The sequence below is a fragment of the Nyctibius grandis genome, chromosome 12, assembly GCF_013368605.1.
Source record: "Nyctibius grandis isolate bNycGra1 chromosome 12, bNycGra1.pri, whole genome shotgun sequence".
Classification (NCBI taxonomy): Eukaryota; Metazoa; Chordata; class Aves; order Nyctibiiformes; family Nyctibiidae; genus Nyctibius; species Nyctibius grandis.
Window position 1 is genome coordinate 20,770,187 of NC_090669.1, and position 26,435 is coordinate 20,796,621.

General features: G+C 64.2%; 1 protein-coding gene across 1 annotated transcript in view; it reads right to left on the minus strand.

Annotated features, from left to right (window-relative positions):
- Positions 1-20,903, minus strand: part of GSE1 (Gse1 coiled-coil protein) — a 93,424-nt gene extending 72,521 nt beyond the window's left edge. Inside the window, exon 1 of the mRNA XM_068411276.1 lies at positions 19,832-20,903. Coding sequence (XP_068267377.1) covers positions 19,832-20,818 — 987 coding nt within the window. The 5' untranslated portion in view covers positions 20,819-20,903. The remainder of the gene's footprint in view (positions 1-19,831) is intronic.
- Between the last annotated feature and the right edge of the window lie 5,532 nt (positions 20,904-26,435).

The following is a 26,435-nucleotide window of genomic DNA, read 5'->3' on the forward strand; positions in this document are numbered from 1 at the left end:
GAGGTGCAGACAGACCCCCTAAGCCCCGCGGTGGAGGTTTGGGCACCCCCTGCCCACGCCAGGACCTGGCAAAGCCGGGGTGCAGCGAAGGGCCAGCAGCCCCCCCGGGGGACAGACAGCTCCCAGGGCCCCCCCCAGGCACAGGCATCCCTTGGGGATGGCTCCAACCTCAGCACACCCAGCTGAGCGCCTCGGGGGGGTCTTTGCCCCCTCAGCATCCACAAACGGAGCCTCGCGCTGCCAGGGAGGCGGCGGCCACGTGCACCAAACCCCTTCGCCCCCCTCCCAAGCGCCGCTGTGCCCCCCCCGGGAAGCCGGACCCCAACCCCCCGACGATGAGCGTGGGTGCTGCAGCCCCTTGGCTGGGGTGCCTCACCCCATGCACCCCAGAAGAGCTTGTTGGGGGCCCACGGGGGGGCAGAAAGACCATTTTACTACTTATTTTTTTAAAAAAATACTAAAAACTCCCATCAGCGTAAAGTTTACAGCGAGTTGCGCTGAGCCCCCCCCCCCACGGGTACCCACGGCAGGTCGGGGTGCCACAGGGGTCCCACCGCTGTGCCCCCCCCATGTACTCACACCCAGAGACGACCCCCCCATCACCCCCCCACCTCGGGACCCCCCCACCCCATCACCCCCCCCACCTCGGCACCCCCCCACCTCTCGGGGGGGCACACAACGAGTCTGGGGGGGTCATCACCCCCCTTCCCAAGGCTGGTGCGGTGTTTCCCCCCCCGGGCAGGGCTGGGGTGCGGGGTGGGGGGGGGGGTACAGGCACCTACCTGTGCGGTGCGGGGTGCGGTGACCCCACGCAGCCCCGGCAGCGGCGAGAGGGAGGAGGCGGCACCGCGCACACGCACGATCGAATCCCGGAGCCGCCGGCGAAAGGCGGGGGGGGGGGGGGGCGGACAGAGAAACACGGTGATGGAGTTTGGGGGGGGGGTCAGGGAAATGAATACCCGAGAAAAAGGCACTTACCCCCGGGCCGGGGCTCGCCACCGTGCCGCGGGGGTGGCTGGAGGGTGGCTGGGGAGGATGGGGGGGATCAAAGGCTGGAGGGGTTTGGGGGTGGGGGGGGGTCTCGCCAGCCCCCGCTGCCTGCCACAACAAAGAGCCAGACACAACAAAAGCAGCATATGGCCAGAGCCGCGCGGGGCTGTAAATTAAACATAAAGGGAAGATTAGATAATTAATGAGCGCTCCCGGGGCCAGCCTCGGAGGGGAGGGGGCTGCCTGCTGCGGGGAGCCCCCTTCGCCCCTCGCCCAGCCCCAATGGAGCGGGGAGGGGGGGGTGTCCCCCTCCTGCCCACCCGGGGGGGGGTCCGGGGTCCGGGGGGGCACCTGTTGGTTGGGGAGGGGGGCACCGACCGGCCCCAGCCCCGCCAGCTGCTCCGGGGCACAACCCAGCCGCACCGCCAGCGCCTTAAGAGGATTAGCGGGGGCACAGCCCCCCCCCCCCCCCGAGGGAAACAGGCCTGAGGCTGCAGGGCTGGGGGGGGGGAATGTCCCCCGACCCCCCCCTCGTGGGGTCCCACCTCTGCCCCAGTATCCCTGCGGGGGTGGGTGAGCATCCCTGCTTCCCACCGCCGCCAGGACCGGGGCCCACGGTGTGTCCCCCCCCCAGGCAAAGTGGCTCCTGCTCCCCCAAAACCGCCCTGCTTGGCAGGAGGGGAAACTGAGGCAGGAGGGGAAATTGAGGCAGGGGGGCAGTGAGTCTGTGCCTGAGGCTCAGAGCTGCATGGGGGCAGATTGGGGCTGTCCCCACCGAGCCCTGCGACCCCAGGACATCACCGCCGGCATCCCCCGGCGCACTGGCAGGAGGATGGGGTAGGGGAGGGGGGTACCCCGGGCAGGGGGTGCCAGAAGTGGCGTCAGGCTCGGCCCGGCCGGGGGAAGGAGTTAATCCCATTACTGGCAGGCTCACAGATGGCGGCACCGATCCCCCTTTGTGGCAGATTGAAGCGATAAGGCGGGAGGGAGGGAAGGAGGGGGGGGATCCTCCCCCCCAAACACATGGGGGGGCAATAAACAAGGGGGGGCAGACAGGGTGGGGGGGACTTGGGGACACCCAGGCTGCATGCTGTCCCCATGCCAACCCCACAGCCCCAGCAGAGCACCCGCTGCCCCCCCAAGTTTCTCGGGGAGGTCTGGGGCCAAGTCCTGCTTCCCTGGCTCGGTGCTGGGAGGTGGCACCAGAGCTGGGGCTGGAGCCTGGGATCAGAGTGTGGGAAAAGGCTGGTGGGAGGGCAGGGACGGAGGGGCTGGAGCATCCCGGGATGGAGGGAGGGATGGGGAGATGGATGGAGGGATGGAGGGAGGGATGGAGGGATGGAGGGAGGGAGGGAGGGATGGAGGGAGGGATGGAAGGAGGGAAGGAAGGAGGGATGGACGAAGGAGGGAGGGATGGAGGGATGGATGGAGGGAAGGAGGAATGGGAATGGATGGAAGGAGGGATGGAGGGATGAAGTGAAGGAGGGATGGAGGGATGGGGGGATGGATGGAGGGATGGAGGGAGGGATGAACAGGATGGACAGGAGCCAACAGCTCCTCATGGCTCTGACACCAGCGTGTGCCCCCCACGCTCTGCCCAAGCGCCTCCATCCCTGCCACGAGCTCGGCAGGGCTCAGCCACCGTCCCCTCCCACCACGGCCCCCCCGGAGCCCCCGGATAACCCCAGCCGCAGCTGCCAGGTCCCGGCGGCGCCCAGCCCGGCCCCAGCGGGCAGGATGAGGCCGGCAGCCTCCAAAGCAAACCTGCCCACTCTCCTTTCAAGCTGTTGCAAAACACTGCGCCTTTGATTCTGCGGGCGGCGGGGCGGCTCGGGGCAAACAGCGAGGCTGGCACCCTGCAAACTAACCCCCCCCGGCCACCCGCACCAACCCCCTGAGCCCCCCTCGTCCCCCCGGGGGGGTACCCCAGGGATGGGAAGGGCACATGTGAGACATCCCCTCGCAGAAGGCTCCGCGTTGCCACGGCAATGGGAAAGGGGGAATCGGGGTGGGAAAGGGGGATAACGGGATCCCGCAGGGATGGGGGGGCACGGCACAGTGCTGGGGCCTCAGAGTGCAACGGGAGGTGGGTTGGGGGGCTGTGGCACCCCCCCAGCTTCTGCCCCAGGCAGGGAATAAGGATGCCCCCACCCCCTGCACCCAGCCTGGCCCCTCTGCTCGGGGCTGGGTGCCTCCATGCCACCCTCCTCCCGCTGGCATCGCTCCCTCGGGGGCCGCTGGCAGGTTTGGGGGTGCAGGAACATGGGCACAGCCCTGGCATCCCGGGATGGCTTGTCTTGGTGGCAGTGACACGGAGGCAAACCCAGCTGGTGTCTGAGCCCTGGCAACAGGGGACAGCCCCAAAGCCTTGGGGACACGCTGCATTCAGGGGTACGGGGGACATGGGAAAGCCCCCCGGGGCACCCTGTCCATGTTACAGCGCAGGGTGGGACCCAGGGTGAGACCCCAGCAGGGTCAGGACTGCCGGGAGGGGGGGCAGGCTGCTCCCCAGCCCTGCCGTGCCTCAGTTTCCCCTGCCATCAAGGCCTCACAGCTGCAGGCAGGAACGCTACAGGCAGTTTCCCCAGCCCCACGGCTCCCCCAAGACACCATAAACGAGGGATGCGACGATCCATCAGCGGGGAGCAGAGGGGCTGGGGCTGGAGCTGCCTTCCCCGTGCCAGCCCCGACAGCCCTCCCAGGGGACTAATACCGGCATGTAAATATTAGATACTTTTGTCTCCTCCGAGACCAATTACACAAATCGTGGCAGCTCCCGCAGGACTCTCCGCTCCTACTTACTGTATCATCATTAACAGCTTATTAGAGAACAGCTGCTCAAAGAAGGGGGAAAGGAGAAAAAAAAACCCAGGAGGAGAAGAAGACAAGGAGACGTAGGAGGACAGGCTGGGAAGGGTGACCTCCACCCTGCCCGTCCCCACAGTGTGCCCAGCCCTCTGCAACCCCAGCACTGGGACCAGTCCAAAAGCTGTGCTGGGATCCGCTGTGGGATTCCTGGGAGGTGCCGGGAAGGCGGCACAGAGGGATGGTCCCCGGGGGTGTCAGAGCGTGCGGTGGTTGGGGACAGGAGCGAGGTGGCCGCGGGACCTCCAGGGAAACGTGGGAGCTGGAGCGGAGCCACCGAAGCAGCCTGGCACCGAGCGGGGGAATATTGGGGCTGGGAGGTCCCTTTGTGCCCAGGAGGGAGGTTATTCCTTGCAGGAGGAGGAATATGGGGGGACAAAAGGTATGGGGGGGGGACACAAGGTTTGGGACAAACCCCCCAGCCTGCCCGAGGGGGAAGCGCTCCCTAAACCAACTACAGCGTCATTAACGGGTGCAGCTAATTTGGAGCCCGACCTCCTGGTCCCCCGGGGGCGATGCTGGCCAGGCTGGGGGACAGGGGTGTTTTTCAGGGCACCGTGTCCCTCCACCCCTCCCAGTGAGGGGCGAAGCCCCGGGTGCAATTAGGCAGCATCAATCACAGCCCTGCCATCCACTAACCATGTCCCCCTGCAGCCACCGAGCGCAGCCGGGGTCCCCAAGGGGGTGGCAGGGGGTGCCCCCGGGGCCACCCCGGGGTGCCCGTGGGCAGGTGGCGGTGGCAGGTGGCCGTGGGGGCTGCGGTGTCCCCAGGAGGGTGCCATGGCATGGTTCTGGTGCGCTCTAGCGTCAGCCAGCATTAATGCAGCACGGCTGGATGCACCGGGGTGGGGGGGGACGCCTGGCACGGCCACCAGCCCCCCGGGGGGGACACGGCCACCAGCTGCACCTCGGCCCTGCACGGGTGGCTTCGTGGGGCAGATACCCCATGGGGGGGGAGGGGGGGCAGATACCCCATGCTGGGGTCGGGGGCTGATGTCCCATAGTGGGGGGGACAAGAGCAATGCCCCCACCCTGCAGAGGGGGACCTGCGAGGCAGGGGGGGAGCGGGGCTCCCCGGGGCTTTCGGGGGACGGCGCGCAAGCAGGGAGGTAGCAGCTTCCCGTCTGATTGCTAATTATCCTCGTTATTCCGTGTCAGACACTTTATGAAGCACCGGAGCGACTTGCTCTTTCCCTGTAATTAGGCACGTCGCAATTACCATCTAATTCAAGTTCAAGCGCCGCGTCCTCACGACCTTCCCGGCCTCGACACCAAGTCCCTGCTCATCTCTCCGGGGTCCCCCCCCCCGATACCCCCGCCCCGTGCCTGGCTCTCCTGCGTGCCAGAGGGGACGGGGTACCACATCCTCGCCTGGCAGGAGGATGGGGCACGAGCAGCCCCATGGTCCCCCCCAAAAAATTCCCACAGCTCAATAGGATGCCAAAAGCCCCAAGACAGGGGTCCCCCTCCAGGGATGGAGGGTGACAGTCCCCAGCACAACACTCCCGAGCATCCTTGAGCCCTTCAGATTTTGGCCCGGCTGCAGCAGAATCCTGCCCTGCCTGGGCACAGCTCCGTGCCAGCTGCCACCTCGTCCCCGTTAGGGTCATTTTAGACCCTACAGAACATATTTAAGTGATCCTGCCACGTCCAGGTCCCACCCTCGGCTCAGGAACAACCACAAAGGAAAACCCAGCCCATAAGGCATTATTTTTTGCAAAAAAAGAGGGAAAAAAGAGAGCGAGTGGTGGCTCTCGTGGCTTCCCAGTGGCTCTCGTGGCTTCCCAGTGGCTCTCGTGGCTTCCCAGTGGCTCTCGTGGCTTCCCAGCACTGCCTCGCTCGGGGATCTCCTCTCTCCGGGAAGACCCGCGGCTCCTTTCGGAGCATCCTCCCAGCATCCCCAGCCCCGACCGGTGCCGCAGCACCGGGCACCGTGCCGTGTGCCAGGCTCTGTGCCGCAGCACCCTGGAGCCACCGCAGCAGGATGCCCTCCCCTCCCTCTCCCAGCAGCTAATTAATCCTTCTGCTCAGGCAGAGCTCATTAGCGCGGGTGCAGCGCAGGGCTACCCGGCACGGCCGCCCTTCGCGGCGCAGAGCAAGGTCAAGGCGAGGGGCCATGCGGCACTGGCGCTCGCCCTGCGCTCTGCCTCCCGGCCCCTCCAGGGCCATTCCTGCAGCCTGGTGGTTTTTTCAAGCTTATACCATAGGAAATAAAATTAAAATTAAAAAAAAAAAGGGGAGGGGGTGGAGAAAAGCCCCCCCCCGAGCGCTAACGCGAGGGAGAAGCGGCCAAGGCAAGCAGCGGAGTCAGCCAAGTGCCTCGCTCCGTGGCAGGCAGGGCGCGAGTGGGCCGCCCTGTAAATGTTTTGAATTTCCAAAACAGGAGGGAGAAGCCAAGAGCTGCCGAGTTCCCCCGCACGCCAAGAAGGACAAAGGGCATCCCTGTGCGGCGGAGGCGCGGGCAGGCGCCCAGCACCCCGGTTCCCCCCCCCCTCCCCATCCCGGCTCGCTCCCGGGATGCGATGCTGCGCGGGGGTCCCCTCCGGCTCAGCTCTGTGCCAAGGGTGCCAGGCGAGGGTGGCCCCACAGGCAGGTCCCACGTGGGAACGATGGGTGGCTGGCGGACACACACCCAACTGGGACAACCTGGCACGTGGCAAAGCCCCCGGTTCCCCGTCCTGGCAGAGTAGGAGCCTCCCAGCTTGCACCTCCTCAGGAATCTGCCCCCTTCGAGGGCCAAATCCATTGGAAAAACCCCAAAGCCGGTGCTCCGGGGGCTCTGCTCACTGCAGGACGCCCCGACGCTGATCCCTGCTGCACGCCGGAGGGAAATCCCAGCGCCCACCCCGGCTGCTGGCAGGGATGCGAGGATGCTGCATGGGTGGTCCGGCCCCTCCGTGTAATCCTTTGTCCCGAGGGGGTGATGCTGCACCCCAAAAAGCAGAGCCTGCCCCACAGGAGAGAAGGGAAGGGCTGTGGGAGACGGGGCGGCATCCATGGGAACGCCGGCAGCGCAGCTCCCACGCTGCCCCCCCCTACTGCAGATTATAACCTCGCACAGATTATAATCTTAAATTATAATCTTCAGCAAACCCAAAGCCCCATCTGCCTAATCCTGCCCCCCCGCCAGGTTTATGCCCTGGATGGGGGGAGCGGGGCCGCCCAGCTGCCAGCCCAGCTACCGGCGTGGAGGGGGGAGAAGTGATGGGGTAAATCCCCCCCCAGCAAGGTACCGCCGGATTAGGAGCAGGCAGGGAGACAATATAGGGACTATGCGGCCTCCTCGCCGCCAGATGTGTGTTAATAAGGCAGCTGCCCCCGAAGCTAATAAGGTCACTTACTGGCTCCAGCAAGACGAGAAAACAAGCAGGGGCTTGGCTGCGGTACAGCCTGACTTGGCACTCGCCGCGCGCCGGCTTCCTGAATTCTTGCCGCTTCCAGAGCGGCGCAACGGGGTGGAAAAAAAAAAAAGGCAGATCTGAAACACCCCCCCATACACCAAAAATAAAAAAAAAACCCACAGCCCACCCGCCTCCAGCATCCCCAGCGCTGCCCTGCATCCCGGGGGGCTGGTGTGGGGTCTGGCTCCTGCTGCAGAATGGGCTGTGTGGCTGGGAAATGGGCTCTGGGGGGGCCAGGACACCCCCACCCTGGGGAAAACCTCCCAGGAAGGGCTCTGGGGAGGGGGGTTCCTGCAGCCTTTCCCAGCACGGAGAGCAGGGCCCCCCCCTTCCCTCCCTCCCTCGCCTGCCCCCGATCATGGCGCCTACAACTCCCTTTGTTTTAATATTATAAAGCGAGCCAGATGCCGGCTTTAATCCCCTCAGCTGGTGAGGATTTGCAAACACACGAGGAGGCAGAGCCGCTGCGCGCCGGCCCCGCCGCCGCCGCTCCTCAGCCCCAGCTGCCGCCCGGGCCAGGGGAGCCCGGCCCCTAATTGCCTTCTCGTGTCCAGATTAGGAGCTGACAAGGTGTTCGACGAGGGGGGACACGGGCATCCCTTGCCGCATGCGGTTGGGGAGCACCGGGGAGGGCCTTTTGCTTCCTTGGGAAGATTTGCCTCGGGTGGCGCGATGCCACGGTGATGGGCGCAGTGGGAAGGGATGTGGGGTACGGGCAGAGGTTGGCCAGGCAGCCCTCCTGGTGCAGGGAGGATGGATGGCGTGTCTGTACCACAACGGCTGCGGGACCGGAGTGCGGCTCCCGCATCCCCAGGATGTTTGGGGCCAAGCTCTGCGGGTCCTTCCCGCAGCGCTAACAGGGGAAGGGATTGTCCTCCCGCCCTCCATCGCTGCCAGCTCCCGCTCTGCGATGCCCCGAGGTTGCCGCTGTGTCTGTTCGCCGGGTTTCAGGGCACAAGGCTGAGATTAACCAGGTACCAGCGGGCAGGAGCGAGAGGAGTCGCTCCCAGGTGTCGCATCCCGCAGGAGCGGCTCTGGGGCCGGAGCAGGGGCCAGGCGTGCGTTTGCCTTCCCTGCCTGGACTGCATTTATCCCCTGCAGCTGACAGCATCCAGGCCAGCTCCCCTGCACCCCAACCCCAGCTCCTCACCACAGCCAGGAGGGGGGAAACATCTGCAAAGCGGGGAGAGGCGGCTGCAGACCCCAGGAGCCGGAGGGCGAGGGGGATGCGATGCCCCAACCCCGCAGCATCCCAACGCGAGACACTGCCACCACCCAAGGCACCCCCTAAAGCCCCTCCTCACCTCCACAGCGTGACCCTCACACCTTCCCAAAGCCTGGGGGTTTCCCTCCAGGCACCCCAACCCAGGCTGGAATTTGTGGGGGGGGGATCGAACAGCCCCCAGCCCCGCAGGGACCAAGTGCCCCCCTGGATGTGGCTCCCAGGGGACCTCCCCACTGACAGCCCCTCGGCACCACGGTGGCCCCCAGCTCATGGGGAGCACCCCGCTCCATCCCAGTGCCCCGCCGGAGGTTGCTGCCCAAAGAAATGGCTCCAGGAACACACACAAAATCTTCCTAAGCTGCCCCAGACCCTGTATCTGCGCTGCAAAGGCAGCGGGACTTTTCTGAGGGTGTGTTTTCTGGGTTTTTTTTTTTAAGAGCAGGATCTCCTACACAACACTTCGCAGCCAGGAGTTCAGAGGGAGCAGAGCTCAGCGCTTTAAAATGACGCCTCGTTTGCCAAGAAATAATCCCAAGGAACAAAAAAGAAAAAACCCAACCAAAAACCCAGACTCAGAAGATAATTAACTCCACAAAGCAGCGACCCCAAGTACCAAGCCTCTTCTCCAAGGGCTTGTTTCTTGCTGTCTGCAACACCACGGCACCAGCGCTTGGATTTTATTAGCATCCCCCCCAAACCCCGCTGGCAGATTTGCCCCCCCCAGGCACGGTGGGGGGCCCGGCCCCACATGAGACCCCACGTCTCCGAGCAGAGTTGCAACGGGGTCACTCTCCATCCCTATACTGGATGTGGGGCTCCATCCCTGGTGCCACGGGAGAGGGGGTCCAGGAGCTGGGGAGGGGTGCTGCTGCCCCCCCAGCACCCTTCGGTACCCCCGGCAGGGAAGGAGCCGCCTTTCAGGGTTCCCTCCGCAGACAAACAGCCAGAGAAGGGAGGGCGGCCCCCCCACGCCCCCTCCCACCTCTGGGGCTGGGCGGAAGGGATGCTCCCGCAGGACCTGGCACGAGTGACCCCGGTAGCATCATCCCTGGGCAGCATCACCCCCTGCCTGCTCCTGGAGGGGAAGAGAAGCGAGAAGAGGCAGTGGGGAGCCAGCCCTTCCCACCGCCGCTCCCCCCGGCACCCCCTTCCCCTCCCGAAGCCAGCGTCTCCCCGCGCCCCTCCAGCCAGGGGATGGGAATGTGGAAGCAATTGCACTTGGCAAGGCAGCAACAGTGAGTCAAAAACAGTTGTTTGGCTTGTCAGCCACCCAGGCCCCGCAGCACTCTTGTTTTCCTTCGCCTGCCTTAACCCCTTCCAGCCCTGGCCCCTCTCCCCGGCGGGACCCGCAGCCCCCAGCCCCGCTGCAGCGAGGGGTCGGGCACTGGGGAAGGGGCTCGTCCCACCGCCCGGCCACCCTGCTCCTGCCACGGTGCCGGGAGCTGCACGGGGCTAAGGGACATCCCGAGGCCACCAAGGAGCGGGAGCAGGATGCCCAGGGCTCCCGGAGCATCCCACTTGCTCGTCCCAGCAGATGCTGAGGGGTCCTTGTGCCTGCGAGGGAGAGCACCCGAGCTGCCCCTTGGCAGGGCGAGGGGACACGGCCACGTGTGCTGGGGACCCCGTGTCGCCCCGGGGTGGCCGGACCCCCCACGCAGAGCCAGCCCGGCGGCGTGGGGCTATTTCAAGCCCTGAGCACAGCCTCCCCCGTCCCGTTTACAACAGTTTAGCACATCCCAGGCTGCTTCCCACCGGCTCCTCCAGCCTCTTCCCTGCCAGCCATATGGTGGCGAGGCCAGAAACGCAGCCAGAGCCACCACATGCCGCGTGGGGGTCTGGTCTCCATCCCCAGGTCACCCCTCGCACCCCAAGATGGGGGACTCAGGCCAAGCACTCAACATCCTCCCACCCAACAGCATCACACGCTGCTGGGACACCATCTCCATTCAGGCCACCAATTTGGGGCAGGGTGGGGGGACAGCGGGACCATCCACCCCCTTCCCACCATGGAGGGATGGCCATGGGTGTCAGGGCGTCCCTGTGGGCACCCACCCCTCCGTTCCCCTCCAAGTCAGACCTGGAGGAGAAGGAGACGAGGAGGGAGCCCAGGGAAGGGGCTGCTCCCTCTCCCCACTGGGGGGGCCCTCCCTGCACCCCCACGGTACGAGAGAGCCGGGGCAAGGGGATGGATGGGGAAGAGTTAAACCCGAGGGAGCGTGTTGGGGAGGAAAAGAGGAGGGCAAGCGCCCTGGAGAGACAAAGCAAGGTGCTAGAGCCAAGAGATGAAGGCGAGGACGCGATAAGAGGGGGAGCCGGGGTGTGTGCGCCCGAGCGAGGGAGAGGGGAGGAGGAGGAGGAGAGGTGGGTGATGACCAAAGTCATTGAACATTTTTTGGCACGCCTACCCCCGAGTATCCTGGCCGTTGGCCCAGCTCGGAGCTGAACTTAAACAAACTCCTGTTGCAGCCATCTGCTTGATTTTAAAATAAATCAAACAATCTGTTGAGCCGTGGGTGATCAAATTTCCATCTGTGCGGACGCCTGCTCGCCTCCTCGGAGCCTCCGCTTGCCTCTACCAGCCAAACACTCCTGGCAGCATGTGGCCTCCCTAATTCCTCCAGGAAAGGGAGAAACCGGACCTCCCCCCTGCACCCCGGCCCCCTCCCAGCCCTGCCCCGCCACCCTCCTAACTCAAACCAAGCGCTATTTTTACAGCCGCCCACCAAACAGAGACGGACACCATGAGGAAAACAGGGCTGGGGGGCAGACCCCGAGGGGTCTCGAGCTCCTCCATCGCTGCCCACACCGGGGGGACTCCTCGTCCTGTCCCCATCCATCCCACGGGTCCGAGGGCAGCAGCTGCCAGGAGCGGGACCCGGCCTGCCCCGGCGCTGGGGACCGCGGCGCAGAGGCCACGGACCGGTCAGAAATAGCAGCTGCAAAGCCAGCGCCACGCGGCTGTCCCCAGGATGGGGACATGGGGCACACGTCACCTCCCGGTGCCCGGGGGTGCCCAGCCCCGAGCCCTCCTGCCTGGCAGCGTGCTGGCCCTCGAGACCCCCCAACATCACCCCATCCCGAGGGTCCCCCCCTCCGGGAGGAGGAAACCCAAGGGGACGCAGCGTCGCTTGCATATTTAGGCACTTGCCCCAAGGTCCCCAAAGTGCCAAAAGAGGGGTGGCACCTCCCTCCTCCGCTGTGCCTTTGGGTGCCGCAGGACCCCAGCGCACCCCGGGCTGCGACCCACCCACTGGCTCCGCACATGGGGACCCACAAGGGAGGTGGCACCCACGACGCCCCTGACCCCAAACACCCCCTGATCAGCCGGTCCTTTCTCCAAGCAGGGGTCAAAGCCCCGCTGGCATCACCCAGGCTTTGCCCTCCTTCAGCTCCGAGCCGAGGGTGCCAGGCATGGGGCCAGAAATAGGGCAGTGAGGCGGGGGGAGCACAGCAAAGGGACAAAGAGGGAGGAAAACGTCGTGCATGAAGGAGAAGGGGGTACAATAAAGGATGGAGCGGGGTTAGGGCTCGCCGGAGCCCAGCAGCTCGGGCGCAGGAAGGTCAGGTTGCCGAAAGCGAGGGGTGCCCGTGCATGGGGAGAGGAGGGAGGAGGGAAGATGCAGCAGGATTTACTCCTCCTCGAGGGCTGCAAACATCAGGGCGACGCACTGCTGAGGGTCCCCATGGCATTGGGGAAGGGGCAGCGAGGAGGAGGAGGTGCCTGGGGCACCCAGCACCCAAGCGCAGCCTTGCAAGGAGCCCGAGCCAGGGCTGCAGGAGGAACCTTGGCTGGGGATGCAGGATCAGGCCTGAGAGCATGAGGATGGGCGATCAGCAAGGGAAAAGCGGCTGGAATAAGCGATGGAGCAGCTTGTATGACCCCAGCGCATCCCCGTGCCACCAGCCACCCACCCTGGGGACAGCCCCGTGGGTAAACCTGCTCCTGGGGGAGTCTGCATCCCCAACCAGCTGCTTGGGGGGGGGCTGAGACGGGGGGTCCCCCAAAAGCCACCCCTGCTTTGGAGTAAAACCCTGGCACGGCCCCAACAGGATGCAGGGAGCAGGTTACACGGCACAAGCGACGGAGGGAAAGGTGGAAAAAAAACCCAACCACCAAAGCCCTTTTTGGAGGAGGAAGGGACTGACAGGAGCTGGCCGAGAAGCAGGAGAAAGCCCAGATTTCCCCGTTACTGTGCAGATGTCCTGGACTGAACACAGAAGACGGCAGGAGCGAATTCATCTCCCCCTCCAGAGCCGCCACGGCCAGGGCATCTGGACTGTGTCTGCAGGCAGGAGAGGCGGCGGGGAGCCCCCGAGCCCCCCCCGGGTGCCACCCGCACCCCAGGGCACTGTCCCTGCGACGGGCTGACCTTGGCACGGTCACCTCCCGGGAAAACCGAAGGGCCTTGTTTTTGCCCTGTTTTCACTTCAGGATAACTCCTGCTGCCTGCTCCGGGGAGGTGGGGGGAGATGGAGGGAAGAAAATGCAGCTGTTTTAGCAGTGAAGACAAGGAGGGAGGGCGGGAGACATACACACACATCTATATATATTTATTCCTGGCCAGGGTAATAACTGAAATCACCAGCACTTGATCATCACTCGATGAAAAGCTTCACGGCCGACTGAAGCCAGCTCGCTTCCAGAAACATGCTGCAAGCAGATGGGAGGTGACGGCGGCTGCTCGCCCCGCGCCCGGCCCCCGAGACGCCTCGCGCAGCTGTCTGTCCGTCCCTGCGTCTGTCTGTCCGTCCCTGCGTCCCTCCGTCCCTCCCGACGTCTGCCCGCCCCACCGCAAACCGCCGAGCAAGAGGCTGACGCCTTGGCTGTCACCAAAATGTTCCCGGCTCCGAGGGTCCCTGCCAGCGACCGCAGTGTCCTCACGCCCGGCTCCCCCGGGACCGGGGTGGCTGCCAGCGGCCCCCACTGGCACCGTCAGCTGATGTGCTCCTCCCTTCCGAGGGGGGCGACACAATCAAAACCACTGTGGAGGGTCAACGGGGGGGAAGCCACCCCGCGTAGGGCTGCGGCAGAGCCGGGGCTGTGCCATGGGGCACAGCGGGTCCCGCAGGGGCGAGATGCCCCCACGATGGAAGCCCCCAGCCCCAAAAGCAGCAGGTGCCGGGGACCCACTGGGTGCCAGCGCGCAGGGACGCAGCCTCGAGGGGTGACACGGAGGGGCAGGCAGCCCTGGGAGCAGCCCGGGCTCTGTGCTACGCTGGCCACGGCATCCTCCCTGGCTGAAGCCACCACCACGCTCCTGCCCTCCGGCCACAGCAGGCAGCGGCCCGTCCCCGTGGCAAAGGGGGGATGCTCCTGGCTGCAGGGCCACCACCACCCATCTCCCCTAACAACCCTCCCTTGCATCCCAGCCTGCGTTTAGCTCTAAACCAGAAGCCAAAAATTCACCGTGAGGAGCTGGGAGAGAGCACGGGGTGCAAACCAGTCCCTGCAAACCCCCTCCGCATCCCTCACAGGGGGTGCCAGGACACTCCCCACGCACCCAGCCCCAGAACCCCGCGCCCCCGGGGAAGCACCCATGATGCGAGGGCAGCCCGGGGCAGCCGCGGCGCTGGCCCGGTCCCGGCGCAGGTCGCGGCACGCTCGGCACAGGCACCTCGCCGCGGGCCGGTGCAGGGAAGCCGGGGCAGCTGCTGCTCCGAGCACGCCAGCTCCACGGGTAAACAGATGACTTCAGCCTCCCGAGAGCTACTAAAGCCCGGCAGCACTTGCACTAACGTGGAAGGAAAATAAAGAGGGAGCAGCAGCGTCATACTCGCGCCAGGCTGCAAAGTGCACCCAGGTAACATCATCCTCCTCCTCCTCCCAGCCCAGCCAAAACTCCCTCCCGGAGCATCCCCTTCCTTCTGACAATCCAGGGAGGGGGGAAAAAGCCTGGGGGAGGCCAGGCCAGCTGCAAGAGGCTGTTTATCCAGCCACGCCGCAGCTCGGCTCGCGTGTGCCGGGGCCGCCAGCGCCGCAGCAGTTGCTCGCCCGGCAGCGGGGGCAAACCGCGACCTGCCCGCGGCGGCCCGGGCTGGCACCGGGGCTCCGGCACCCCCCTCCGTGGCACAGGAGTGATGCCTTTTGCCAATGGGGGTGCAAGTAAGGAGCAGCACCGCATCCTAAAAGAGGGGCTGGCACCCACCGGCGCGTGGCGCTGGCTCTGCCGGGAGCCAAGGCACGCTCGAGGCACCGCTGCCCGCCTTGGCGCTGGGGGGACCTGGAGCCGTCAGAGCCCTGGGCCGGGGCCCGGGAGGATTGCGCCGCTGGAAGGGCTCCCATCGCCAGCTGCTTGCGGCCGAGGAAAGCCCGGCGTGGCTGGGAGCCTGCCACCGCCCGCCGAGCTCCTTCTTGAGCTCCCACCCTGCTCCCCACGCACCGGGATGCTCCTGCCCCACCATCCTCACAGATTTGCCCCCTCCAAGCCCCCAGCGGCAGTGTGCCCCCCGCGACACACCTGAGGGACATCTCCACGCCATCCCTTCAAGCCCAGGATGCCAGCGTGTGTCACAGGCCTTTTGCTGCAGGGAGGAAGGGCAACATCTGGCCAGATGCTGCCCAGCAGCGTGGGAGCAGCGGGAGCTGCTTGGCCAATGACCCTTCCTGGGGAGCCTGGGAGCCTCAGAGAGCTCCCTGCTCTGAGCGGTGCTGGCAGGGGGCAAACAGAGCCCCTCTCCCCCAAAAACCAGCACGGGAACAGACCCAGGGCACAGCGAGCACCCAGCAAAGTGCAAACCCCCTGGCAAACCAGCTGTGCCCAGGAGGTCCCCAAAACCTTACACATCCCTAAAACCTGCTCGGGAGATGGAGACATCGCCTTGGCCCCGGTTCAGCCTCCGAGGACAACGACAGCGGGGGGTGTTGGCACAGGACCTAGCTGGCACGTTGGGGGGCACAGGACAGTAAAAAGCCACCTCCTGCCTTTATCAGCTTAGCTGTACAACCAGGCACCCATGCTGCTGCAGGGAGGCTCCTCCTCGCTGGGAAGAGGCCGAGGAGCATCCCGAGGAGCATCCCACAAAGATGCTCCAGCGGTTGCAAAAGCATTTTCACTGCAGGGGACCAGAGCGGAGCCATTCCCTGTCCCCCCAGGGGGGCTGCGGGGGATATTTTGGGGGGTGCAGGCAGGGTTCCCTGGGCAGCACACGGTTCAGCCCAGCGTTTTTGGCAGGTGCCTGCAGAAAAGAGGCAGCGGTTGAGCTGCCAATCCTCTGCTGCTGCTTTTGGGAAAGGCAGAGAGAAGGCAAGGGGTGGGGAGTGAGGTGGGGGGGCTCGTAAAAATAAATATATAGCAGCCAGCTGGTGAGCTGTGGAGTCAGCACAAGGTCTGGAGGCCACGGCGGCTGGCAGCAGCGCAGGAGCCCTGGTATTTCGGACAGCTGGGCCAGCAAGGTCAGCCCAGCCACAGCAAAAGGCCCCTGTGCTGAAGGACACACACCCTCTGGCTGGAGACCCCGGGGACACGAGCCACCAACCCATGGGGTGACTTTGAAACAACCCCCGTAGCGGGTGAGGATGAGGAGGGATGGAGGGGTGAGGGTTTCCAGCCCGGCTGGGTCCACACCAAACCCACCCTGACCTCACCGGCAGGAAAAAGCGAGCGGCACATTTTCCTCAGGGTGTTTCTTTGTTTGCCATCTGGGAACACGATCCCGCGGGAGGCCATGCCCCGAGACATGAAGTCATATCACGATTATATTGCCACCTCCGTGCCGGGATGGAGATCTCATCCGAAAAACGCCAGACCCGGCTGGTGTCAGCCGCAGCGGAGGAAGCTGCTCTGCTGAAAGGCAACACGAGCCTCGCTAAAAACATCTTTACTATATATATGCTGCAAAGAAAACAGGTTTATCCCAATAAAGTTGGCTTAAAATACCTTGGCCTGATTTCTCTCTGTATCTGCTAGAATTAGTGACAACAAAAAGTGGCACAAGCACGAATATAACCACCAAAGCCAACCCGACCTGGAAGCCAAAAAAATTGAGATGTGTGAGACCAGCTCTGCTCCTCCCTTGCACGTAAGGGACGAGCAGAGCCCCAGGCAGCCCGCCTGGCCACGGCCTGGGACCCTTCACACAGAATCAACCAGGTTGGAAGAGCCCTCTGGGATCATCGAGTCCAACCATTGCCCTCACACCACCATGTCAACTAGACCATGGTACTAAGTGCCATGGCCAGGTTTTTCTTAAACCCCTCCAGAGATGGTGACTCCACCACCTCCCTGGGCAGCCCCTTCCAATGGCTAATGACCCTTGCTGAGAAGAAATGCTTCCTCATGTCCAACCTGACCCTCCCCTGGTGAAGCTTGAGGCTGTGTCCTCTTGTCCTAGCGCTGGTTGCCTGGGAAGGCTTCTCACTTCTCCCGCTGTGATACACCCAGGTATCCGTACCCTCCCAGAGAACACGGGGTCAGGCATCACCCTCCGCCTCCGGGGTTTGCTTCCCTGGCATCCAGGTGTTTCTGCTGCTGCCCAGCTTAGCCAAGAACACACGAACTCTTTGGTGTTGGCCCAAAACCTTTTCCAAAAGGCACGACGGAAATGCCCACCAACAGCTGTAAGCGCGACGAAGCCCTTTGGAAACGCAGCACGACCTTTGGAGCTCCAACCCAAAAAAAAAGGGGCCAAGTCCCCAGCCAGGACAAGCACAAGCAGCCCTTGACCCGGGACTGCCAGGGATGGAGCACTCTGCCCCTTCGGAGAGGGCAGGAGGGCTCGAGGGGCGGCTTCGTCAGGCATGGCTGGGGCCAGGTCAGCATCACCTCCAGACACCGTCCAAGCCTGGGCTTTTTATGGTTTATTCACAGCAATCGGCCTCAGCACCTTCTCTGCTTTCAGTGGCCCAGCATTGCCATTTTTTCTTGGTGGGAGAACCCAAACCCACCCCACGCAAGCCAACGGCGGGGTTTCTGCAGCAGCCCCCCCGCCAGGCAGCGCTTACCTCCAGGAGACCCTCCTGCAGCAGGTAGGACCACCGGCACCTCCACACAGCATCCCCTACCCCACTGCTCCCCAGCACCAAACCAGCACCAGAGCCACTGCTCCACCCAAAATACCAGAGCCTCCACCCTCCTGACGAGCCTCAGATGTGGGGTTCCCTCGTTAGCATCTCCAAGCTGTTATAGAGGGGACCTGAGCCCCATCCTGCTCTTGCTGCCCTGCTAAAAGAAGGGGGGCGTGGAGGTATCTCATGGCATTTCATGCGTTTACCCAGTGCCTCAAACTTTGAGCCATCGGGATTAAGTCCTTGCAGGCAGGACAGCAGCAAACCACCCGCTCTACGTGCAGGGGGGTGTCAATCCTGGGCGTGCAGAACAGCAAGTGCAGTCCAAAAACGAAGCTGCAGAGCTGCAAGGAACGGGGAGATGGTTTTAACTCCTCATTCCCTCCTGCCTGGTCCCATCTGAGCAGGGACCTGGGTGTCACACGAGGGCAAAAGGCTCGTCCAGGGTGGCTTCCAGCAGGCAGCAGGGCTGAATGAGGGTACAATTAAATTAGCCAAGAGCCCTACCCAAGCATTAAGCCATGTTTTAAATAACTTTGATGTCTGTGAGGTCTCAGCCTGATGGAGAGGGAAAAAGGCAAGAGGACCTCCTGGCCAGCCCCAGTCAGCACCAGGACACGGCAGCGCCCAGCAGACCGGCCGTGCCCTCCCCAGGCAGCTTGCCAGAGGACCCGCTCTGCCTTGCCTCCTGCCACCCTGCTCGTCAGAGCAGCCCCTTAATTTGCTCATTAGCAAACCCAGGAACAAGAGGGAGGAACTGAATAGCATCCCTTCCCCGGGACACCCTCCGCATCCTCCTCCCCCTCTGCCTTTCATAGCCCACACAAAGGCTTTTCAGAGCCACTCGGGTCGGAGACGGGGCTGCGGGCAGGAGCCCAAAGCAGGAGTTTGGGGCTGGGGCCAGCGGGGACGAGGACTGGCGTGCCCAAGAAATGCCAGGCTCTGGGGGGTCACTAACGAACCCTGCAGGAAGCACCCTGAGCACCCAACGCCGGCATCCGAGCTGGGGCAGAGTCGCTGTCCACAATGTCCCCATGACATGACCCGGGGACACTAACGGGGCAGAGGCTGGGGACACACGGGTGGTGCCCCCCTCACCGGCTGCACCCACCTGGGCTCTGCTGGAGCGTCACCCCAGCATCACCCCCTGGGTTAGCACTGCGGGATGCTCGCCTGCCTCCCAAACCCTCCACCAGCCAGCAAGAACTCCAGCACTTTGCAAATGCCACCAGACCAGGGGACAGACAGACAGGCAGCACAGCCACGACCATGGGGGCATCGCAACCCACGCAGCCCCACACCACCTCCAACACCCAGAAAGTCTCCACCGCCTCAGACCCTTCCATGCACGGCAAGGCGTGTTGGCTGAAATAAATCATCTGCATCCAGGAATGACCTGCAATGATGTTGGGACCATCCAGCTCGGGCTGGAAACCACCCGAAATCCTAAAGCTTCTGAAGGATTCCCATCACCGGCACCAAGCCAACCTCCTGCACCGTCCTGGCGCTCCCCGGGCCGACCCTCCGGTGCACGCAGCTTTCCAAGCATCATCCCCCCCGCTTGCAAACCGGCACGGCTGAACGGAAAATCATCTTTGCAACCAGCCAAGGGATGCCCCCGAAGCGCCCTGTGTAACCCCGGTTGGCTGGCAGCACCCAGGCGATGGCACCCACGACACCCTTCAGGGCCGCAGGGCTCCGTCGCGGGGGCACGGGGGGCTGGAGGCACGGGGGGACGCTGCCTGGGGGTCCCTCGCTGCAGGACAAGCCGAGCAGCACAGGTGGGGGACACCCAGCCCAGAGCCCACACACCAGCCCCCCTGGCTGCGGGAAGGGCTGGGGTTTCTCCGAGGGGAAACCCTTTCATTAAGGCACCTTATAAAACCAGAGAGAACTCGAGAAGTTTCCTCGGCAGCGGAGGCCACGCGCTCCCGTGACCTTCCCGAGGATGCTGCCATGGAGGACAGGCCGGCCAGCCCTCCCTCCCCTCCAGCACCTCTGATCCCCCCGACAGCGAGCGGGACGGGATCGGGATCCCCTCCGTGCTGGCCCCCACCTCCCTTGCACAGGGCTGCAAGCGAGCAGGCGCCAGTAACACAGACACACGCTTCGGCAACGGGACAGCTCTTGGCTCTCCCCACCTCTTGGAAGGATTTTTATCTGTTCCTTCGCAGCTTGACAGCTCCAAAAGTTCATTGCTAAAGGCACCCCATCCATTAGCGTTCGCCCCCAGGGACCAGACCCGAAAGGAGAGCATCCATCTATGTCACCGCTCCACCTCCTCCTCCACGCCAGAGCTGGGAAACATCGGGAGGGGAGGGATGGGGTCCGGGCCAACCGCCTTACCTTGGGGAGGAGAGCCGGGGGTGCCGTCCCCAGCAGCTCCGGCGAGGTCATGCTCTTGCCGGCCAGGACCACGGCACCGCACTCGGCACAAGCGCCGATGGTCAGCTGCTTCCCGTCATCCACCAGCAAGCTGTTGGCCACGCGGAGAGTGTAGAGGAAGACAGGGAGCCTGGCCACTTGCACCGCTTTTAATCCAAGGCATCGCTTCTTCTCCTGCCGGCAGAAGAAGCAGACGAAGGTCTCCACTTTGTATTGCCGGGACCAGGCGCTGCTGGGGTGGTGGGAGTTCCTGCCCTCGTGCTGCAGCCACTGCCCCAGCAGGTCGTGGTAGCAGAGGACGCAGGTGGCCACCAGCCCAGTCGAGTCGGCCGGTCTGGCCCGTGGGGCGGGTGGGTAGACCGTCAGGAAGGGGAAAAAGGGCTCCTTCTCCCCAAATCGCCCCGGCGGGTTGACGTTGAGCTGGAACTCTTTGCCGGCTCCCAGCTCGGCCCCGCAGATGTAGCAGACGGAGGTGGGACCGGGCTTGATGGCGGGGTGGCCGGCCAGGCCGCCGGGGTCACCGGCAGAGAAGACCTGGTGGTACCGGCCCAGGAAGCTCTGCACCGAGGTGATGAGCTCCTCGTTGTGGCAGGCCCTGTACATGGCCCACAGGTCCTGCAAGACCCCAAAGCACTTGCGGCAGCTGCTCACCTCCCAGTGCTTGTTCAGCCCCTTGGCGCTGGGCGGGCAAGGCAGGAGGCTGAGGAAGGGGAAATGCATGGTGCTCTTCGCGTTGCCGTTGGTGATCTTGGCCGCCACCGGCCTCGCCTCCTTGCCGCACTCCTCGCCGCAGAGGTAGCAAGCCTCGGGCACCGGCGGGGCCCCCGGCCCGTCCTCCTTCAGCCCTCGCCGGCCCTTGGCGGGCATGGCGCCGGCATTGAGGGGCACCACGTAGAGCCGCTGGAGCACGGGCACGTTGGCCAGCTCGAAGCTTTGCCACTGCTGCATGAGGGAGGCGAAGCAGCAGGGACACACGAGGGTGCTGCCGGTGGGCGAGAGGGGCTGGGCGCCGGGCGGGGGGCTGTGCAGCCAGAGGAAGGGGAAGAAGGGCGCCGGCGAGGCCTTCTCCTGCTTCTGCACGTGGACGCGGTGCTGGGCCGCGGGGGACAGGGCGCTGCCGCAGATGTAGCAGGCGCTGCCCGACGCCCAAGCGGGCCGCTCGCTGCCTTCCTCCTCCTCCTCTTCCTCCTCGCTGGTGATGTTGATCTCGCTGTCCTCCGAGGAGCAGCACGGCGGCCCCCGCTTGCCCCCCGCCACCGCCGCCGCCGGGGGGGCCCGGGCCCCGCTGCCCTCGGGCTCCGAGAGGGGCTCGGCGTCGGAGAGCTCGGAGAGGTCAGACCCGGCTGCCGGCCCTTCCTCCTCCTCCTCCTCTTCCTCCTCCTCCTCCTCCCGGCCGGCGGGGCGGCGCGGCGGCGCGGCGGGGTCCCAGCCCGTGGCCCCCCGCCGCAGCCCGGCTCCCCCGCCGCCGCCGCCGCCGCCGCCTCGCACTGGTGGGGCCGTTTGAGCCAGTACATGCGCTTCTCCACGGGCGTGCGGCTGCGCTCGAAGGAGTCCCACTGCTCGCCCAGGAAGCAGCGGCAGACGGCGCAGACCAAGGCGCAGCCCTCCGCCGAGACGGCGCGGGCGCCGGGCGCCGGCTCCTGGTGCTGCAGGAACGGGAAGAAGGGCCGGTGGTCGCGGGGGGGTCGCACTTGAAGCTTTAGCTCTTTGCCGCGGCTGATGCCGCCGCCGCAGATGAAGCAGCAAAGCGGAGGCGCCGGGGGTTGAGGAGCCCCGGGGCCGCCCGCCGCCGCCGCCGCTTCGCCGGCTGCCAGCGCGGCCATCAGCCGCTGCTTGCGGGAGAGCGGCCCCGCCGCCGCCGCCCCCGGCCCCGCCGCGCTCATCGCCGCCCCCGGCTCATCCCGCGGCTCCGCCGGACACGCAGGCTCGGGGGGCGGGTTTGCAGAGGGCTCCCCCCCCCCCGTCCCTCACCACCCCCCCCGCTGCCGCCCGCCTCCTCCCGCCGCCGAGAAGGCAACGAGAAAAAAAAAAAAAAAACAAACCACCAACAATAAAAAAATCCTCAAACAACAATAAAAAAAAAACGGAATAAAAAGTTCGGTGCGAAAGTTTGGGTGCCGCTGGCGGCGCGGAGGAAGGGCGGCTGCCCGCCGCCTCCCGGCCCCGGCGCCCCCGGCCCGGCTCCTCCCCGGCCCCCCCGCCGCGACCTGCCCGCGATGGGGGGAGCCGGGGGGAGGATCGAGCCGCTGCCGCCCCCCCTCCCCGCCGCCAGCCCGGCTCGGAGCTGCGGGGGGTGCGGAGGGACCCCACGGAGGGGAGGGGGGGGGTGTTTACAAACCCACCCCACCGAGGGGGTTTATAGCTGGTCCCTCCCCCTCCGTCACCCGCGGCCCCCTCCCCACGCCACGGCCCTTTGTGCGGCTCCCCCTCCCCGAAGCAGCGGGGAGAGGCACCGTGTCCGCGTCCCCACGGGTCCCACGGCGCTTTGCCGAAGGTCCCTGCCCTTCACAGCGCTGCCCACCGCCCGTTAACTCCGTGTCCCCACCACCGCTCGGCCCCAATAATTTATTTCACATTTTTACAAGTCCTGCTGCTGTTCCAGTTCAATACCAGATTCTATTTCCCGCTCGGTCCTAAAATGCTGCATCGCTTTGCCACTCGCTGGTAAATAGCTGATGTGTTCCCAGCCGGAGCTGGCCGCGTTTCAGCGACGCATGCAATAATCCCGGTATATCCTTACCTGCCTTGCAGCCTGCGATAAGATTTAATGCTTGTAAAGCACTTTGCTGTCCTTGGACAATAGGCACCGCGGAAGTGCAAACTGTACCCAGGTCCAGCCGCAATTAAACCTGACTTATTAACTGCCTGAGCACCTAGTCAGCATACCCACCGGCTCGGCACCCGATAAAAAAATATATATATTAGCAGCTGTAAGGATATTTTTCAAGCAGTTATTTTAGGAGGAAGCCAGCACCCGGCAGTGCTGTTGAGTTTGACTTCATGGCAAGTCACTGCAACGTCCCCGGTCCTGTCCTTGCAACGCCCTGAGCCTGGCTTGCTGAAGGAGGGTGCAGGATCAACCCCAAAGAGGCAAGGTCGGTAACTACAACGGGACGCAGGGACAGAGGGACAGGCGGGACCGCGGGCTGAGCGCCCGAGCCACACATCGGGACACCCCGCTGATGCGGAGAAGCCACATCGTCCCCGCTCCTCATCACCCCTGGTGCTAGCACAGTCCTCACCCTCAGGGCACCCTGGCTGTGTCCCCCTCGGGATGACCAGCCCCTGGTGTCATCTCCCACCCAGACCAGGGGTGACGGCGTCTGGTGCTCCCCGGCAACTGGCCGTGAGATCAAACAGCTTGTGTGACATCAGCTGGAGCGCGGGCCGGGGGCAGGAGGGCTCTTCGGGGACCCGGATCCGGTTTCCACGCAGATGGCTCCGGCAATAAAGCAGCAAGGCGGGGTGGGAGGTGACACACAAAGCGGGGAACACGATACCTTGGGAGAACTGGCTCTACGGGGCTTTTTTCAGGGGGTTCCAGAAGGCAGCAGGGCCTCGTTATATTTTATTTATTTATAGGCCTGATGTGGCGGCTGCTCTATGCACCGAGGGCGTTGGGAGCGTCGGGGTGGACATGACTCACGCGTTCTTTAGAGGGGCACGTGGTCTCTCGCTGTCACCTCTTTTCCCACGTGGGATGGGGCCATCCGGGTGGGATAGCATCCCTGGCCCTGGGGAGCAGCACCGGGGCGGGGAATGCCTCACCCCATCCGTGCATCCTTTGCCGCTGCTGCCTCTGGGTTCCCCCCAGGGAGCGGGGCCCCGGGCTGCCCCCGACTGCCCAGCTGGACCTCCCCGGGGCTCAGCCCACCCTTCCAGCGCGGCCGACAGACGCTCGCCCGCCTGCTCCGCAGATGGGCGAGAAAACAACGCTCTGCATTCAAGGGCCGGGGCTCAGCAGGGCCAGACCCCCCCCTCCCCACCCTGCCCCAAAACACCAACCCTCCGGAGGCGCCGCGAGCCCCCGGCTCCCCCCGCGCCCCGCCGGGACGCAGCCTGCCTCGGAGCAGCTTCCCGGGGCCTTGGCTGCGCCCGGACAGAGCAGCTCATTTATCATCCTGTGCCGCCCCGGCCCTGCGGTTGCTGTTTGCAACAGAGAAGCTGGGAGGGAAAGAAAATTTCTCAAGTCGAGCCTCGGCAAGAACTGAAAACATATGCCGTGGCGGCACAGGCGGCCCCCGGGGCGCGCGGGGACCGAGGCGAGCCTCGCGCAGGATTTTCCACAAGCAGCCCTCCTGCCAGAGCCGGTGACGGAAAGCAACCCGAGAGCTGGGGATGGTGACAGCCAGGTCCGCTCCGCCGAGCCCAGCGCCGCGGGGACAGCGGGACGCGGTGCAGGATGGCTCCTCTCTCAAGTGGGACGGCTGCGGTCCAGGTTCAGGAGGTGAACATCCTCGCTGTGCCCGGCTCAGACCTCCTCACTGGCTTGCGGTGCAGGATGGACGCCTTGCAGGAAGGCAAGCCCCAGGGAGAGATGTCCCTTGCAAGGCGGGGGCCGGACATCTGCTGCGTGACCATATTGCGTCAGGACTTGGTGCTGGTTGTGCAAGGTGCTGTACAAACAGCCCTGAGCAGCCTCGTGGTGCGGTGCTCCTCGCCTTGCATCAGGCCGGGGCTCGGGATGGGTACGCAAGCAGCCTGCCCGGTGCTGGGGCCATCCCCATCCTCATTATCATCCCCATCCTCATCCCCATCCCCATCCCCATCCCCATCCCCATCCCCATCCTCATCATCGTCCCCATCCTCATCATTATCCCCATCCCCATCCCCATCGTCATCCCCATCCCCATCCTCATCATCATCCCCATCCTCATCCCCATCCCCTTCCCCATCCTCAATCCCATGCTTGCCCCTGTCTCCATTCCTGTCCCTGTCACCATCCCCATCCTCATCATCATCCCCATCCCCTTCCCCATCCTCATGCCCATCCCCATCCCCATTCCTGTCCCTGTCACCATCCCCATCCTCATCGTCGTCCCCATCCCCATCCCCATCCCCATCCTCATCCTCATCCCCATCGTCATCCCCATCCCCATTCCTGTCCCTGTCCCCATCCCCATCCCCATCCCCGTGGTCCCTGTCCCCATCCCCATCCCCATCCCCATCCCTGTGGTCCCTCGGGCACTGCAGGATTGTCCCCAGCAACACCCAGTTCCCAGCACGCCGGCGAGGTGCCGCTGCACCCTCACAAGCGGGCACATGCTGCAGATCCCCCCCCTCTCCATCCCCATCCCCAGGACCAGGAGGTTAATATGGAAATTACCAACTGCTTATTCCTTCCAGCTGTTGCTGTGAGTCATCGAGTGCCTTAAAGAGCATTTCAAACAACACGGTCCCTCCGAGACAGCGTGACTGTTCCCCCAGCCACCCCCTCCGGATAATCCTCCGCGGGGTCTGGTGTTTGAAAAGGGAATATTTCTCCAAGGAGGCGATTCCCAGCCGCGCATGGCCAGGGAGGAAGAACAGCCGCTGCCTCGCCGCGGCGCCCGTGGGCTCCCACCTCCGCCCGTGGGCTCCCGGCGTCCTGCCACAGAGCAAAGCCAGGCGGGGAAGGGCACAACCCCATCATCATCCCTCTTAAAACCCAACAGGGACGTATAAATGCCACCACACGCAGGCACGGGTGGCGATCACCGCTATGCCACACAGGGAAACTGAGGCACGGCGTGGCCAGCCTGAGCACCACGGTGTCACCTGCCCCAGGCGAGGCTGGCAGGACACAGCCGCGGCATGCTGGGGCACTGGCCTGGGGTTCAGCGACCTTGAACTCTGCGCTCAACAGCTGTGTTTTATTCTGCAAGCTTTTATTTATTTTTTTTTAAAAAAAAAGGCTGATCACTGCACTGGGTTGGGGCTGATTTTTCAGATGGAAAAGATAGGGCTGGTTGATGGTGGGAGTCAGGATAGATCCTTTCTCTGCTGCTTTAACCTTTCTTTGAATTTTTTTACTTTCTTAATTGATTTTTTTACTTTCTTAGTTGTTTTTTTACTTTCTTGTTGTTTTACTTTCTTAACTGATTTGTTTTACTTTCTGAATTGTTTTTTTACTTAATTGATTTTTTTACTTTCTTAGTTGTTTTTTTACTTTCTTGTTTTTTTACTTTCTTAATTGATTTTTTTCCTTTCTTAATTGTTTTTTTATTTCTTCTATTCCTTTCTCTGGAAAAGCCCAGCCAGGTTTTCTCCCGCTTATAAAATCTTTCCCCCGGTCCCTCGCTGTGGCCGTGCAGGTGAGTCAAGGATGCTCTCAGCCAAGATTGCGGCTGGTGAGAGAGGAACATCTGCCTCTGAAATAAAACAAGGAGCTGACCCAAGAAAAGCTGCCTGAGGGCGACAGGGCGATGAGGGGCGAGCGGAGGGGAAGGGGAGGCAGCCACGAAACCGCAGCCGTGGGGTGTGCAGGGAGGGAGGATGCGGGGTGGTCCCTGCCTGGGACGGGGGGATGCTGCGGGGATGGTCCCCCCGAGGCAGGCTGGGGAGAGGGGGCTCTGGGGAGAGGAGG